General features: G+C 35.2%; 1 protein-coding gene across 1 annotated transcript in view; it reads right to left on the reverse strand.

The window, feature by feature from the left end:
- The window catches only part of TIAM1 (TIAM Rac1 associated GEF 1), a 95,519-nt gene that overhangs the window by 49,517 nt on the left and 26,743 nt on the right, over positions 1-19,259 (reverse strand). Inside the window, 5 exon segments of the mRNA XM_032220358.1 lie at positions 1,042-1,188; positions 4,346-4,531; positions 5,809-6,042; positions 10,732-10,904; positions 15,214-15,658. Of these exon segments, the coding sequence (XP_032076249.1) occupies positions 1,042-1,188; positions 4,346-4,531; positions 5,809-6,042; positions 10,732-10,904; positions 15,214-15,658 (1,185 nt within the window).

Genomic DNA, 19,259 nt, shown 5'->3' on the forward strand with positions numbered 1-19,259 from the left:
AAGGGCTCAGGAGGAAAATTTGCATATCAATTATACTTGGATAAAATTAGTTTCTTAGTACAAAAATAGCTAAATTATACTGGTTACCTGGTCTTTTCAAACAAAGTACAAGATGTACTCATTCTAAACTGCAACCATTTGGAAAAAAATGAGAGTTACAAGCAAGAAACAGAAAAACATTTTTCAAGCCAGAAGTGAGGGATGCTAATAGGCAGCATTTATAAATTGTAGCCAAATATTCACTATATTATAAAGTAGTGTTTTTAAGCTAATTCTGGTCCCAAAAAGATTTTGTGTGGATACCAAGTTAAAGTATTTATCAATACTTGCAATAGATTATTCTTCTGTTGTGTTAAAATGCTAGATCTGTAAATTGATGAAATTATATTGGGGGCAGCTCATACATATGCTTAATCCCACCCAGGCTTTTCAGCACACGGAATATGAAGTCTGAAAAAGTATCTATAAAATGACATGTCCATTCTTAGAAAAGCTAGGATACGGACTTGCTATTTTTTAGTTCAAAAGTCCAGATTCCAACTTGTTTCCCATTGGAAATTTAGATTTGAAGGCTCTTTTCTCACCTTCCCCTCTCTCTAATGGGAAAATCTGTTACATTTTGTGCTTTAATATAAAGTTAAGAAAGTTGGATTGACTAAGAATACAGCTTATTTTAATAAACCTTGGAGACTTGATTAATAATTAATCATACTTTTTTCCTGCGGAAAAGAACTGCAAAGAAACCATTATAGCTTCAAAATTACATGTCCCAGGAATGGGAAATAGCCTGCATCAAGTAGATAATGGGCAACAAATTTCCACCTAATAAATCTTGATGACACAGAAAACAGACATAGATTCAAAGTTTTAAAAATTATGGAGAAGGTTGAAAGACAGAATAAATACAATAATGTATTTTGTATTGTTACTTTTATGTAATATTATACTTCATATCTGTCCTGCATCCCAACAGAAAAGAACAGAATGTAATATCAAAAGTACCATCTTCAAAGCCTCCAATTATTAAACCACCTGAGCTACCTGATTAATGCTTGGCCTCCCTTGCTTTTTCTTTGAAGCAGTGTCCAAACCCCAAAGAGAAGAAAACCGGCTTCTTCGTTTGCTTGCTGATCTTGACATTACCTGTGTTCGTCTTCTGACACCAGATTCACCTGTGCGAGCTGCCACCTACCAGCCAAAAAAACAATTCCTTAACTAAGGGATTCACAATAATGCCAAGAAATACATATCTTCACATACATATTACACAAACAATTATTTAGGATGAGAGAGATGTGCTCAAAATTGGGTTTCACATACCCTCCTCCCAGTGGTGAGATTTAAAATATTTTACTACTGGTTCTGTGCGTGTGGCTTTGTGGGTGTGGCAGGGGAAGGATACTGTAAAATCTTCATTCCCTCCCGATCATCTGGGACTCGGGAGGCAGAGAATAGATGGGGGTCAGAGGTGGTATTTATTGGTTCTCCGAACTACTCAAAATTTTTGCTACCAGTTCTACAGAACTGGTCAGAACCAGCTGAATACCACCTCTGACTGCTCCTGTGAAAAGAGCAATTGCATATGTGTCATAATAGCACTGCATCAGTTTTTTAAAAAGTTAAAATTTTCAAAGACCCAAACTTAATTTGGGTCTCTTTGGGGTATTTTAAGGCAATGTGAATACTGCAGCAGCATCAAACAAATGCTTATCATCTTAAATTGGAGGAGTTAAGTTATACAATTTGAAGATTGCCTTGTCCAAGTGGAATTAGTCCATCCACTGAGATGCAATTGGGAAGAGTTATTGTGGTTCCCAACCAAAGACCTTTCATTGGGAGCCAAAATAACTCTTCCCAACTGCATCTCAATGAATGGACTGATTCCACTTCCAGGAGCACCAGATGTTAATTGCCTTCTGGAATAATATCACAAATGGCTGGTTTTTTTCTGGATGTTATTTCCAAGGAGGAGAGGCTACCACAAAGAAGGGTCAACAAAGATCCAAAAGGTGACCCTTCTTTGTGGTGGCTTCGTTCCTGCAGAATATCACCCAGAAAGAAGCCAGCCATTTTTATATTATTCCAGAAGGCAATTAATATCTGGTGCTCCTGGAAAACTTTTGATAGTTGAATTGTCCCTGAAGAATGGTACTAGGAAATTTCTGATTGCGATGGGTAGGGTATTGTTGATTACTACTGTTGTGTTGTTGCTGTGCCTTTGAATTTTTATTTGTTTCTAATTTCTATTTTAACCAAATTACTATAATAAGGACTGTAAGCAGGGGTGGGTTTCTGCCAGTTCTAACCTCTTCTATAGAAGAGGTTCCACAAATCTAGTGCTGTTTAGAAACGGGTTCCAGCTCCCTCCCCCTGCCCGTCCGCACATCATCAAGATGAAGAGTGAGAGGAGGAATTCTGTGAGTTGAGTTTGAACACCCCTGGGGTTTTTTTCTAAAGGGTTAGGGGTGCAAGGGTCTTGTAACTTGAAAGCTTTAAGACTTAAGTGCTTCAAATGTTTCTGAGCCAACATTTTGGCTGCTAAGCAAGAGCATTGTTAAGTGAGTTTCACCACATTTTACAAGTTGGCCATGCCCACCCAGTCACATGGCTGGCAAGCCACTCCCACCCGGTCACATGGCTGCAAGCCACTCCCACCCAGTCACATGGCCGGCAAGCTACTCCCACAAGCAGGCCACACCTACAGAAGAGGTTCTAAAATATTTTGAAATCTCTCACTTACTGTAAGCCACGTAAGTCATTTTTAATGGAGAACATTGTAAGTCTTAGATCTGGGATGGTGAACCTATGGCACGTGTGCCACAGGTGGCACGCGGAGCCATTTGTCAGGGGACACGAGGCGTTGCCCTGTCAGCTGGCCAGCACACATGCACACACTGGCCAGCTGAGTTCACCCTTTTTTAAAGCCATTTTTCACCCTCGCCAGGCTCCAAAGGCTTTATAGGAGGCTGGGGTAGGTGAAAAGAGCCCCCCCCCCCGGAGGCCCTCTGGAGGCTTCATGAGCTTCCCTGAAGCCTCCGGAGCACAAAAAAACAGCCCTATGGGCAAACCGGAAGTTCGGGAACAGACTTCCGGTTTGCTTGGAGGGTCATTTTAAGTGCTCCGGAGGCTTCAGGGAAGCCTCCTGAAGGTCCCTGAAACCTCCGGAGCACTCAAAACAACCCTCCGAGCAAACCAGAAATCACTTCCAGTTTGCTTGGAGGGTCGTTTTAAGTGCTCCTGAGGCTTCAATTGAAGCTTCCTGAAGATCCCTGAAGCCTCCGAAGCGCTCAGAACAACCCTCCGAGCAAACCGGAAATCACTTCCAGTTTGCTTGGAGGGTCATTTTAAGTGCTCCTGAGGATTCAAGGGAAGCCTCCTGAAGGTCACTGAAGCCTCCGAAGCGCTCAAAACAACCCTCCAAGCAAACCAGAAATCACTTGCAGTTTGCTTGGAGGGTCATTTTAAGTGCTCCTGAGGATTCAAGGGAAGCCTCCTGAAGGTCCATGAAGCCTCCAGAGCGCTCAAAACAACCCTCTGAGCAAACTGGAAGTCACTTCCAGTTTGCTCAAAGGGTCTTTTTTTGCCTTCCGGAGGCTTCAGGGAAGCCTCCTGAAGGTCCCTGAAGCCTCCGGAGGGCCTCGGGGTGGGGAGGCTTTTTTTCACCCTCCCCAGGCTCCTATAAAGCCTCTGAAGCCTGGGGAGGGCGAAAAAAAGATGTAAAAAATGGGGGGTTGCGCCTATAGTGCACGCATGCAGAGTGGGGGGGTCATGCATGGCATTATGGATGCGGCACGCCCGCGCACAACCTCCCTGCGCTCTCCCCACTTATGGCACGCAAGCCAAAAAAGGTTCGCCATTGCTGTCCTAGATAAATAAATTGTCTTTTTTGAATGAATCAGAGACAACAGAAAGCCACTTAGTTCAATAGGTCAATTAAAACTTTTTATGTGAGAGTTGTACTGATGCTGCTGCTTATACTGTTGGTTTTAATGGTTCTTTTCTTTTCTACAACAGGAGTTTTTCCATTGATTGATGACACTTAGATCTATTGAGCTTCCAGAAACAGGAGCAGATTTTTTTTCTACTGTTTTCCCTTTCCTCCCCATTTCCCAACCTCTGTCCATGCAGTCTTGGAATTATACATTTATAACACAAAAGGAAAACAGCTATTAAGGTAAAGCTATATTAGTCAGGAATTTAGAAGAGAAAGAAACATTTGTCACAAAAAATACATTTGGCTTTTTATGGCTAGAGAAGCAGAGACCAGATGTTGCATAGCAACAGCATTCACTCTATATCAGGTGATATCTAGTTTAACAAAAAATAACCTTCAAGTTAAACTCACCAGTGCATGAAAGGAGGACACTGAAAAGATTCCAAGACGACCCATTGCATCTTTAGTTGGACGACTTGCAAATGCAAGTAGTGTTTTGGGGTTTGGCAGTTCCCCTCCTTGAAGACTAGCTAAGTAACAACGATATCGAAAGAGGTCCATTTGGAACTGTTCTAAGTTTTGTTCCCAAACAAAGATCTACAACAAGACAAAATAAATTAAGAAGAAAACATATATCTTATATCATACAAACAGATCACATTTGCATGAAGAAGGAAGAATTTGATGTACTAAATGAGAACAAAGTAAATATATTTATTTTGAAAAAAGAAAAAGAGATAAAGATTCTGAGACAGGTGTTTCTTGAATGTTAATAAGATTGAAATTTTTTTAAAAAAGAAGTGCGTTAAGTTCGTCATGCTTTCCACAGATATCCAGTTTCGATTTCTTCTTTATTGTGGCCAGATTCTTCCCTCAAAGGTTCAAAATCATTTAGAAACTGTTTTTATGCAATATCATAAGGATATGAAGACACCACTTCAATAGAAAAAGACTCTCTAGACTGTTGACATCATCAGTTTAAAGCCAATGTTTATTTATGTAAAATAAATATAATATTCAGGGGAGTATTAAATTTAACCAGTTGTAGCATCATTTGTTGCATAATCATTTCTTCACCTTGCTAATGGAAAATATTTCCAATGGCTGGAAATCCCCATTACAGGGGTATTCCTCATTTAATGATCAATCATTCAACAATCATTCCAATTTGAATAAGCAGAACTTGCAATCGGTCCTCACATAACAGCACAGTCATGAAACCCCCTGGCACGTCTGACAATGTCATTGGGAAAGCTGGCAGAAAGTTGCATATCATGGTCACATAAGGTTATCACTTAATGACCTTAATTTAACAACAACAATCAGGGCTGCCAAAACTGCCATCACTAAGTAGCACTTTCATGTGATTTTTTTCAACTTATGCCCTTATCACTTAATAATGGAGTTTCTAATCCCAATAAGTGTTAAATGAGGACTATCTGTATGATACAGTTTTCCCCTGGATAATATTCTGTACACATTTAGTAGTTCTAGTAACTCAGCACAGGTCAAATATGTTTACTGAATAAAAGTTTTGACATTGGTTTATTTTTGTAGAGTTTCCTTCAGGAGTTCAATATGGCATACACTGCAATTTTAAACTTACATATTAATTAGTATCCCCAGATGAACTCAAAAATGATTGTTCTCAATGAATTTATATTTTATTTTAATCCTTAGCAAAGTCAGTTTGAAAGTGATCCCTTTCATGTTGGAAATTTGTGTTTCAAAGCAGAAACCAGATTGTTACTCATTTATAAAATTCTGACATATAAATTTTGGGAAACATAGTAGAAAAGACAAGTCTAGTATTGTGTAAGAAGCACCTGAATTTATTTTAGAGTTGCATATTGAATACATTAAAGTAAAACTACCTGATCAAGAATCGTTTTCTTTTTCTTAGAGTCTCTAACTGAAGACAAGCTGAGGAAATGCATTTCTCCCATTTTCTTCATCTTCTCATCCATATCAATCTTCTGCTCCAGTTTTTTAATTTCAGTTTTCAACAGTTTCACAGTATCTTCTTTGTGGTGTTGTCGTGCTACTGCTGTTGCGCAAGCAGAATGAACTGCTGTGATCCAATTCTCTAATTCTGTTTGGCTAGAAGTCTATAAAATAGAGAGGCCAGAAGCATCTTGTTTAATATAAGCTGTTTTAAAAGATTTTGCTTCAATAAACTTTGTAGATATTCATGAATATGTTGTTTTATCACCTTTTATTTAGCATTAGAACCAAAACTAACAACTGCAGAATGTGTCATTAAACTAAAGAATCACTTTGTTAAAGAAAGCTTCCTAGAACATCTCCAAAGGAATATTCAGTGATTTAGAGTAGCATTTTAGAGGCAGCAGGTGAATATTTATAGCATAAGTATTTGCTTTTAATAATAAAAACTAAATATAGTTCCATTAATATTACTATCATTTAACAACTTTTTAACTGATCATAATTATTCTATAATATCTCTATAAGCTTTGCAATTAAATATGAAACAACTAATTAACAGAATAACCATATCAAGGAATAAGTGACATGAAGCTTTATTAGATCTATATGACTTTATTATATAATAGGCATTTATCTCCACCATTGCTACCACGATAGATAGCAACAAATATGAAGAAGCAGGAAAAGAAGATGAAAGCAATAGAAGCACAATAGAAAATAGATTTATGAAAAAGAAACGCTTATGTCGCTGACATAGAGATAAAATAATTTACCTGTTTTAGTTCCTGAGAAGATTGAAAAATGAACAAAATTTTATTTTAAATGCCCTTAAAATATAACTCAGGACTGAACAACCACTTCTAGCTAGTGAGCTTGTTTTCCCCCCTCAGAATACTGTATATCTATTATATAAAACCCATGAGGTGAGGTGAGTGGCAAATAAAACAAACAAATAAATAAATTGGAGTTAAAATGAAGAACCAATTGCTTAGTTAATAAATTTCCATAAATTATCTGCTGGCTACTGTTTTCCAGCATATCGCTGCCATTTTTTTAAAAAAACCGAAAAGACGTATAATATCTGAATCCTCTTTTAAAATCTTCAATTAAGCATAAGTTCTTGTAACCCTTAACTATAATTAATTTGGATGCAGATATAGATCTTGCAATTAGATCATGTGTGTAAAAAAAGGAATAGAGGGTCTACTCATGGATCCAGTTTTAAGATCTACACACAGAGAATGTTACAAATATCTGAGATTCAAAGTCCTACCTAGAAATCTGTTAACTACATACTAATATTTATTAACCTTTTCATTACTTTTCTTTCACCTGTTTTATATTTTAAAAAAATGTTTCACTGAATAACATCTCTATTTTTAGAAACATAGCCTGTTTTCTTCAGGCTTCCTTGTTCATATCTAACATACATACTAATTTTCAGTGAACAAGCTAAATAATGGGAAATAATAACAACAATATGATAACAGGTCCTTGGGAAGGACTCAATAGGTGGAGAAAAATGTAAATTCAGTCTAAACTTCTGAGTGACCTACTATAATAACAATAATAGCTGTTTTAGGTGAATTGACATGGGATAACTATGGAAGGAGGACATAAAAACTTTCATTAGCTGGAAAATGCCAGAATATTTCTGGCTGATATTAGATATAGACAACTGTAAGTGAAGTTTAAATTATAATGCTTTACTGCATCAAAGAATTCAGTTATCGGTTATGTCAGTGTTTTGACTGGTCAGTGACAGAAAGGGAATGTAACTATTATTTAAGTTGTCTCAGAATTAAGTGAAGTAGGAGCACTGAGCTATTACAAACTAAGCAGTTTGGTTTTCTATTGTTCTCTCTCCAAAAGAAATGTAAAACCTTATAAAGAAATGTATGTAACTGAAACATGAGCATGTCATTTTAAGATGTCACAGGCATCTGATTAACACCAGATGTCTTTCAAATTTAATGGATCCACAGAGGCATCCATGGTAGCTGCCTGTCTGAAGAGGAAATCAGCAGGAGTATATGACACACTTGAAAGCAAGGAAGCAAAAATTGTGTCAGTGCTTTGAGGTAGGTCAGGAAATAGGCACCAGAAAAACTATACAAGTGTTATTGTTATGTAGAATAACAACAGAATCTTGACAGTGTTTCTTTCTCCCTCCCTCTTATGCTTAAGAGAGTCAAGGAAGGACAAGCTTGAGTCTCTTCCTCACCTCCTCCCATCTTTTCTCTCCATAACTACTATTAGGTGCCTTGTTCAAAGTTATCTCTGAGCCCACAATAACATCTCTTCTTTGCATGTGCAATATTTTTACAGTTTTGTTTTGCATTCAGCTTCATCAACAGTTTCTGCTATATACTGAAGTCCTGAATGAGATGAAAATGGTCAAGGATCTTTATATCTGAAAGTATAAGCAATAAAATCTCATGAATAAAACTTTTGTATTAACTTTATATGCTACTTGATTCCATTTATATGCTGTTGTAAATATTTATGAATTATGTGGGCAAAGGTAGATTATTACATTTAAATTATGCATATTTTATAAATTTTTGCATAACAAATCAAAGTTGGGGAGATATAATAATATGCAGATCAATTCTATCATAATACAGTTTATATATTGTATTAGAAATTGTAATATTAGAAATTGTATTGTATTAGAAGGAAATTATGGGTAGGGAGATATATATATATCTTCCTACTCATAATTTCTTTCCTAAATCTTAGGAGGAAGGGAAGGAAGGAAGGCCTAATAGATACACCAATGACAGAAATCACTTTATAATTAAAACAAAATATTATAATTGGCTTAGCTATAGGAGGGCCCCTATGTATTTAACAACTATGTGGCCCATTGTTTTCTAAGCTTCTTTTTGAAAACATTTTGTATCATTAGATACTTATTAGGTTGGTACATGAGGCAAATTCACTGAAACAAAAAAGAAGTAAATTCACTGAAGGACACTTTGCCTTTCACTACTAATCTTCCCTAGAATATAATAAAAACAATAATCATTACTGTAATTTATTAAATATTTATGTCACATGACCGACAGTATCAGTAAAAGAAAAGTAAAGATAGTAAAAAGCAGACACAAACAGAAAATAAAACCACGCAATCCAAAGTGGACTTTACCCATATTACACATGAAATATATTACATATTACATATATTACATATTACACAGAAGGCAGGCAGTCTCTCAAGTAACCATGCCTTATGCCCATAGGGTAATGAAAAAGCACTTTGAATCACACCTTGACTCATACCTGCAAGCCTGCAAGCTGGTAACTAGTGCAGCTTGCAAAGCAAAGTGTTACATGAACATCCCAAGACATGTTCATCGCTGCCCTCACTGCTACCTTCTGAATCAGTTGAAGTTTCTGGATGATCTTCAAGGGAATCTCCATATAGAACACATTGTAGCATTAAGTAAGTCATAACTAACCGAAAGCTCCCTTTAACTAGGAAAGGTGTGACTGGCATGCCAGATGAAGCCTTGCAAAGTTCTACCTTCCAACAGCAGCCCCCTGCTCATTGAGCAGGAGCGCTGAGTTTAAGTTAAACCCTCAAATGGCATCCCATCCTTTAATAGTGAAGTGCAAGATTAGAGATGAAATATCTCTATATCTGGGCAGCCCAAACACTCACAGCCACTCGGTTTTAATAGGAGAGATGGTTCCATCCCATCATAATCTTTAGCCACTGGAACTGAATCTTGAAAGTACCACTTGGGTAGCCCTTGGTCAAAAGATATAATTAGGGTACCATCAGCATACTGATGATACCTAACCCCAAATCAGCAGAGGACCTCATACAATGATTTAATGTAGCTAATGAAACAGAAGAGAAAGAAAACAGAACATGAAGCATCCCACAAAGGAGAGCCTTAGGGAGCAATCTCTCCCTCACCCTCATCCTGGAACTGATTCCGGAGATAGAATGAGAACTATTATAAAATGGTTCACACGATCCCCAACCTGTGGAGCCAGTTCAGAAGGACATCTTGGCGAACAGAGTTCAAAACTGCCAAGGATAGATATGCAGAAAATGATATGCAATTCATGCAGGTTATGTAAAAATCAAATAGGCTGAAACCCACATGAATTAGTATCCCAACTCAATATTTCACAATCTTCAGCAATATCCAGAGATTCTTAGCAGATGCATAAATTGAAATTGCTCACTGGATGGCAAAACAATCTTACACCTATTTTTTAATAGAAGAGTATCTCTCCACCTAAAGCAAATAAATCTTTACGGGAAAATTATTTTATGGTCTTTAGGCAATGTTTTCTTTGGTGGAAAAGATACATGTATACTTGAAAGCAAAGTTCAGGGCAGAGTTTTATAACCAATATCTCAAGTAGTGTTTAAAGAACTGCAGTAAAATATTTATGGGTTCTAATGTTATGTTTCCCTATATATTAAATGTAGGTATTAAATACATGTTTTCTGCATTTCTCTTTGTGATCCAACATTACTATTATTATTATTTGGGAGGACATGAGCCCCAAATATATCACAGCATAGCCAAGGAATGCTATGATATAGTGTAGTCTTGCCCAGTTTATAAAAAGAGCCCACATTTATCTATGCTATCTATCTACACCACTTATTTATGGAACAAAACTCTGGGTGGTGAATAAAGGAGAACCCCTAAATATCATTAGTGATTCTAATTTATACAGTTATAAATAATTAAGCAGGTCAATAATTAGCTGCTCTCGTCAAATGTTGAAGTATCATTCAGGGCTTTCTCTGAAGGATATGATCAAGAAGGAAATCAACAGCATCAGCAGCAATAACAACAACATGGATGAGTGGAACTAACCTGAAAGAGAAATGCATCTCCAAGAGAATTGCTGAGGCAAAAAACATAATCTTTCTTTGGATGTTCAGGTACTGCTTGCACTATGCTGTTTTCCACCCAGACTGCATGTTTTGGGATGCTGTTGTGGTCTATCCCAGATCTTCCATCACTTTCATAGAAGAATAAAGTACAACCTTGAGAAAAACAGCAACTTATTAGCAATCTATGTATCTGACAAAATAATAATAAATATAACCTTTCAGAATTATGCAATGCCAGCATTCAGAATGATGAAACAATAGAAATAATAACCAGTACGAGTGCTAATAAATAAATAAGCAAGCATGTATGTTCTGCTGTGGATCATGTAAATCTACTATTTCATTCACTTAGCCATGACCTTCAGTATGTTCTATTTCATAAATTACACAAATGTATACAATATTTGCTATTCATTCAAAAATTAGTATTCCATGTTCACCAAGCATGCTGCGCCTTCTGTGGACTGAGAGTGTTTCTCCTAAAAACTTGAATTTTTAACCAACTTAAAAATCACTCATATCTTGATTCCTCACCTTCTGTTCAGAGCCAATGCCAGTTTGGCAAAATAATGAACAGTATTACAGATTTTTCAGAGTACATCGTAATAATAATATTTCATATAACACTTAGTAATACAGGGATGCATGAAGTACAATATAGAAACTATATTACCAGTTTCAATATCTGGCCAATATGTAGCATTCCCTCAGAATAATAAGGACAATAGTAATGGTCAATTGTGGCATATTTTGGGTGTAGGAAAACATTCAACCAAAGCCCAATTTTACACCAAGCATCCTAATACTATTTTATGCAAGCTTAAATCTCTAATCTAGAGACAATCTTGCAAGCAATATATTGTTCTGTACATCTCAACAACCTGAGAAACTTGCAACCTATTAACACATTTGCTTAAAGAAACTTTTGTGCATTTGAGTTTAATCAATTGTCATGTGCAGGACTTCCGTGATTATTTAACAAATTTATGAATAAAAGAATGCTATGACTGCATTGCATTTTTGTATGCAGATAATGCTGTGTTGTTGGCTCAGGATACAAATAATTTGCAGAGAATGTTACATGCAACCAATAGTATTGGTCTGAAAATTAATATAGTTTTTGCCTGACAGGGAAAATGGAGTGAAAATTTTCAAAACATAAAACATAAAATACTGCAGCAAGTTTATTAAGATACATATTTTTTTAAAAAAAATTAAGATTTAATAGAAAGAGAGCAATGTGTTGAGAAATGACTGTCTGTGAGAAGTAAAGATGCCTCTGCTAACAGTGTACCTCTGTCCACTTTATATATGAAAGTATTGTGGATTGTATAAAAGTGTGTAACCAGTATGAAATAAGCACAGTCATATAGAGTGAATGAATGAGGATTTAACTGCAAAGCAAGATATGAAAGAAGAATAAGGAAATGGGTGGAAAGGAAGTGGAATTCTGAGAAAGTCATGTTGGATGGAGTTGATGAAATCCTCAAAAAGAAGATGAGAAACATAAAGAACAAAAGTCTTGCATGAAGCAATTATTTAAGATTTGTCATGAGTTCTTTTTTTCTTTGGAAATAAATTAAGCTGACATAGTTTGTCCTCAAAGGAGTATCTAATTGCAAAGGAATGCACAAAAGGGGATGCCACTACTAAGTAAAGGTAAAGCCACTTCATATGGGGAAAGGAATGTGAGTCAAATTTGTTATCCTAATTTTAAAATCTCCATTACACTGGCAGATTGGATAGATGAAATAGATGAAAAACATGTGTGCATAATACTGAATGAGTCCTATATCTCTTTAATACACCTCTTGATTGTCATTAATTTTTGGAACTAGTGCCCATTTAGCAAGGGGAAATGAAATGTATTTTCATAAATTAAACAACTTTTTTGTTTTTACCCATCCCTGCCTTTCTATAAAGAAACCAAATAATGAGAGAACCAGCAGATATAATCACTGGTTCCTAAAGTAAAATCATTTGGGGGTAATTAGACGTGCAAAGAAGATACACACCCCTGAAACATGACATGTTCCAAGATGACTTAAAGTAAACAATGAGAATTTTCTGGAAAAAAAAAGTTGTGGCCTGATCTAGCCTCACTGAAAGGGAACAAAAATTAGCATAGTATTTTAGCTAATGATCAGTTTCAAGTTAAAAAACACCTTCGATTTTTTAGTTAGGCTAGACTCTTCTAGTGTGGAAGGATACAGTTAAAGTTTATATTATTTTCAGTTGAATTTTTCAATTTAATATATATTTTCTACTTTCAAGTTAAAGTTACCAAACTTAACCCAAGACTTTAGAAATCAATTGTCAGCAAGATACAGCAATTGTTAATTTCAAAGCTTAAATACTAACTTCACTAAACCTCAGTAATCCAATCTGAGTCACACTTCAAAGTAATAACTCTTTTCTAATCATCTTTTCCCCTCTTTCTCTCCAGATGGCCATGTTTATTTGTGTCACAATATCACATTCTTCCTGCACACTGCTTGAGTTAAAGGAATTACTGCTCTCTCCAATCCTTAACTAGCCACAGTTGATCAGTTTTTCTGGACTCAGATAGTCCTCAATATACAACAGTTCAAAGTTACAATGGCACTGAAAAAAGTGACTTATGACTGTTTGCACAATTATGACTGTTGCAAGATCCCAGGGACATGTGATCGCTTTTGAAACCTTCTAAAAAGCTACATCAATAGAGAAACCAAATTCATTTAACCACCATGTTACTAACTTAACAACTATGGCAAGAATGGGACAAATCTCACTCAACTGTCTTGCTTAGCAACAGAAATTTTGGGCTCAATTGCGATTGTAAGTCAAGGATTATCTGTACATACATTCAGCCTCTATAAGCTTTAGGCAGTACTTACTATAAAATAATAGAATCACCGGATTCTATTCCTTGGATCTAGCTATTAACTAGTATTTCAATGTTGATTTTTTAAAAGAATAATTTCATAGAGAAATTAGCTGCCATATCCCTTTTATTCCTTGATCTGCCTTGAGCCATATTCCATTCTGATACTCTCCCCACCACCACCTAATTCTTGTATAGGCAGCATTACAAATACAATATGGGAATTCTCTCATTTAGGCTAAGATGACTTATTCTGATATGAGCTTCTCCTAGAGTTTATTCAGTGTTCTGAGGTAAATAATAAGAATCACGTGATTTAAAACTGTGGATTGTATTCTTTCATGCTCTTGTGATTTCTATTATCTGTTTCATCTTAAGCTACAGTTGAAAGGGTGCTCTTGGAAAGGAAAAGCAGTGGAACAAGACTGCAATTACAGATATACTGTCTATGTGAACAAAACTATCATATTTATACTACACTTGCTTAAGATATGAGAAAAAAGTAAGAGTCAGTTTTATTCAGCAATCTGAGGAAAAAACAACTGTAATCACAAGCAAAATTAGAAAAAAATTCAAGTCTAGCATATGTATTCAGAAACAATCACCACAAGTTATAAGAAGATTATTTCCAAACAAATGTGCTTTGGATTGGGATCTAATGTTAATTCACACTATTTATCATTTATCACTATATGACACTGTTTCTGCTAAAGTTAAAGGAGTTTTTTTCCAATACAAAAATTATATTTTAATCCATAAAGATATTTTAAAACTTTTTATGGAAATAACCACTATCAGATATCAGTTTCTAACACTTGCTTTAACAGATAAAGGAAATGAATTTAAAGTGTTGATGATTTTGAAACATTTGGGTCACTCAGCATCTGTCTCACTTATATGGGCATTTCCAGTAGCCCATAATCACTCTACTGCAATTTGCAACATTTTTTGCTGGTGGCATTTACTTCCAGTTTTCCAACAAAAGATACCCATTGGAGAAAGTGGATTTGCTTAACTGCTGCCACAAAAAAATGTTGAAAAATTGGCCCTGGGCATGTGATGCCTTAACTTACAAATGCAATGACTTACAGCTGTAATTCTGGCCTTAATTCTGGTCATAAGTTGAGGACTACCTGTACTAACATAGTATGTTATCTCCAAACATGTTAAGAAAGGAAGGAAAACCCAATCACACAACAAAATACACTTTTTTGCATTTATTATGCTTGATGGTGCTTGGCAAATTAGTCATACTGCCTTTGACCAAGTCTCCCTCCAACCCTCTACACTTCAGTTACAATCCTAGTGGAATTGTCATCTCACCAAGCAAGGTGGGAAGAGCTTCAAAACAGACATGTGAAGAGCATATAATCTTTCAACACATATGTTCAGAGAAGAATATTGATCATTTCCCAAAATGAGCCTGCAAAAGGTACACCTGGTTTTAAAATGTTTACAAATAGCATGACACACACAATGTTTCTCACAAAGACACACACATTCTTAAATTTCAAAGCAAGCTTTCATTAAGTCTATATAATTTTAGGTGCTTCTATATTTTGTAATGTGCAGATAAACAAAACATATTCACTGTACCTTTCAGGGAAACCCAATACTGTTTCCATTTCCTCCGTGTGGCTAACTCCACCTTCTTGTTCTTTTTATGGACAAGGAAGTTTTTCACTGCAAGAGCTCCAGCCTTCCTTACTGTTCCCTGCCCAGCTGTAAGAAGAATATCTGACTGTCCTGGAGAACTCAAAGTCCCACTGCTCTGTTCATCACTCAGGGTAGAGCCAGCCTCATCCAAATTGTCATTGGTGCTGCTCAACTCCAACTCTCGCCGAAAGTTCTCATAGACGCCCTGACGGGCCCCATCTCCAGTTGAAGAACTGCCACTGTCACTACCAGCAAAGGCTCGGCTGGTTGTTGGTGAGTAGCTGGAGTTTGTGGCATTTGAACGTCTAGAAAGGAGGTCTGTGTCTGTCGTTGCACCCTCAATTCCACTGTCAGCAAATTCACTTCCATCTCCTGTATTAACATCCTATTTAAAAATAAAATAAAAGCGACATGAAAAAGTGCTCCAACTAAGTCTAGTTACTAAAAAAACGTTATTTTTGCAGCTAAATTCATTCTTTGCTGTCTACATAGAGCAATTCCATCTAACTTAGCACTCATTATGACCACCTAGTACAGGAACCTTCATTCAAAAATCAGGAAGCATACCATTTATAGTTCTATGTAAAGTATATTTATCTTACTTGCTAGTTATTTTTTTAAAAAACCTTGTTTATAAAAAATAAATAAATAAAACAGTTTAATACATTTATTAGAAACAAGTGCATTTTAAAAGTTTAGCATTTTTAAACTATTGTAGATTTCAGAGAGAGAGATTTAAACCGCTTGGCCTTAAGTTTTAAACTATTCATTCAGCATTTTAAATTGACTTGAATGGTAATATAAACACAGAAAATGAAAATGGAAGCTCTTCTAGTCCTTATTGATGCTGAATTTTATGGCTGTTTTCTTGCAGTTGCTGATGAAACTCACATCACAATAGGGGAATTACCTTAATAATGGTACTAATTATGTAGTAAATTAAAACATTTTAAAGAGATAAATTCATCAAATTTAAGTAAAATCATATTTCATATTTATTTAAATATATTGGTGCTTCTTCCTATGTCATCAGGTAAAAGTGCTATAGAAAAGAAAATTATTAAAATAAATGCAATACAATCAAATACAAGATTCAAATTGTTATGAATATGAAATGAAAGAATGTAAGGAAGAATTGCTAACATACAGTAAAGATTTAAGGTCCTTAGCCAAGCAGGCATCTAAATTCTAAATGCAGAATGTTCTTTACAGTTAATTGTGATTAAGGCTCATCAGTTGATCTATATATTTAAGGTCACAGCATCAAAAGAATCTACACATTCTGGGTAACACAAATGATAACATAACAAGAAAATCATGTCTTTTAGAATATATATGACAAAATAGTGTACAGGTAACTTATCTAGAGATTTTATTTTCCCCTGAAGATATAAATATGAAGGATAATAAAACAAATAATGAGACAGATTTTTTTAGTCTGGAATTGGCTCAAGTAGACTGAATCTTTCTGCCAGAGGGACTTGATGGTTCATCCCATCAATCACTGCTATTGACAAAGATTGCCTTCGGGTTTTTGGATATCTGATACAGCTTTTATGGTTATATTGCTCTGGTACAATAATCTATTTTCAACCTCCTGTACCAGGCAGCAAATTCAAAAACTATTTGCCTTAATGTGCATGTATTAATCAAACCAATACTCCCACCATACACATATAGACATCAATATATAGTGGTTAAGGTCTGGAATAAAGGTTGTAGTTAACCCTTTTGTGTAAAAGCCAGCTGAGTGTCTTTCAGCCAGTTAGTCTCTCCCAGCTTTAGCCTGAGAAGTAAAAAACCTTGATTGGGTTAGAGAAGTAAATTATGATCTATAACTTTCAATTAATAGGTTTTCATCCTGCAATGGGCTATTTGGGAAGATAATAATGATGGTGATTTACACATATGCATATGAGTGTATGTATGAATGAGCTTAGAATTATTCAGCAGAGAAGTATTCTTTTCAGCCTTAAATCTCCATCTCTACTCATTTCCATCTTTAGAAAGCAATCAACAGATATAAAATTAAACCAGAAGTGTAGTTTAAACATTTCTTAAGGAACTGGATTTGTTTTTATCTCATGAATACAAATTACTAGAATATAAAACTGATAAAATATGTTATTATGAAATAATTTTGGATTTTATTAATATTCAACAACTGTAACATATTGATAATCTTCTTCAAATTTGAAATCATACTCATAAGAACACAAAAATTTAAGACCTTTTTTGAGGTGGGATTAAAATCAACCTCATATAGTAAGGATGTCTAATGCCCAACACACATTTAGGCGCATTCTTAAATATTAAAGTTCATATATTGTATGTCTTCAGTTTGTCATGTGATTACTTTTCTCCAAAGTTAATGCATGTAAAAAAGCAGCAGTATACATTTTCATATGGCTAATTTTGTTAGTGAATTATATATTCTTACAATATAACCATAATAATGGAACGCTTGAGTTCAAAAATAAAGAGACAAATTCCCCAGCTAGAGGATCAAAGTTAATTTCTTCCCAATATGACTGAATAAGCCTCGCTGTGAATAAACCAAGTGCTTGAACAGATCCTTAGGCAGAATTCCATTTGAAGTAGTGAGGAATAACACATAAATTGCAACCAAGACATTCTGAATCCCTGTAAAATTGTGAATCGTGTCTGGCTGATTAGGAATACATTCAAGAATAAACACTCCCTTTGCATATCCTGAAAACATTTTGGAAATCTGATATAAACCAAAATAACTCAGACCCTTGGGATATCATACAAATGATTTTCACAAAGAGGCACAGAAACAGCAACATGACTTTCAGGGCAGATTTCCATAAGTAGCAGTGGATAACTGTGGGACTGTGCTACATTCAGTGAAATTAGAGCAATCAGCTGTTCCCAAACAGTCTGAATGACCTTCAAATAGACTGTTAGGACTAAATCTGAAAATGCAAACGGCTGCATTGTCATACTTTTCCATGCATATAAAGAGAAACAGAAACTTGGAGAATTGGAGCTTTATTTTGTTCAGTTACAGTTGTATAAAAACATGTTCTCAGTTCCTGGAAACAAATTATTTTAAATTATTGTTCCCCATCAGATACAGGTTGAAATGATAACAAAAGTTTTTAAAAGGTGTAATAGGAGGTGGTGAATTTATTTTAACTATTTTGTGGTATCAGGATCAGAGGATTCCAGTTCTGGGACTGGACAAGTGACTGGTGATTAGCCATGAATACACTATCAGCTTTATTTCAATGTTGGGTTTATGTCAGCTTTATAGCAACACAAACCCTGGAGCTCAGGCAAACTGTCAAACTTGATTAAAAATGAGAATCTCTCTGAGGATTATAATTTCTTGTGCTTAGTTATAAGGAAAAATGGGTCGACTTTATAAGTAATTAATTTATGATTCTATCACTAAAATGACCTTTACTGGAATGATTTAAACATTTCTGGTTTAACAAAGTATAAATTCTTAAATAACATTTCTCTTCTTATTTTGATAAACAGTTTTTCAGGTGTTGAGGGTTTTTTTTTTTCATTTTTCTAATAATCCAGAATATTAACAAGAGAATAGACAACTGGAGTTAGGCTATAAATATTTAAAATATAAACTAGAGACATTTTAATTTAATTTTATAATAGAAATGGCAATTCAAAATGAATTGTGTTAGCTTACAATTTTGATAATCATGTTAGGCATCAGTTCTTAGTTTCTCCCTCCAGAATTCAAAACATAATTTAGTATTGGATCATACCATATTAGAAACAAGTTTTAATACTGAACTAGTAAGCAGAAGTCCTACTTATGATTTTGTTCTGCTTTAAGGTTTTAAGTTCTAGTTTTAAATGTTAAAAATGTTAAAAATGAAAAAAGTTGAATGAGAAATATCTCCAATATTTCCAGGTATAAGACACACCAAGGTTTTGAAGAGGCAATTTTTTTTAAAAAAAAAGTAGGTAGGTAGATAGAGGGATAGAGAGGG

Source organism: Thamnophis elegans, chromosome 6 (genome assembly GCF_009769535.1).
Source record: "Thamnophis elegans isolate rThaEle1 chromosome 6, rThaEle1.pri, whole genome shotgun sequence".
In the NCBI taxonomy this organism is placed as follows: Eukaryota; Metazoa; Chordata; class Lepidosauria; order Squamata; family Colubridae; genus Thamnophis; species Thamnophis elegans.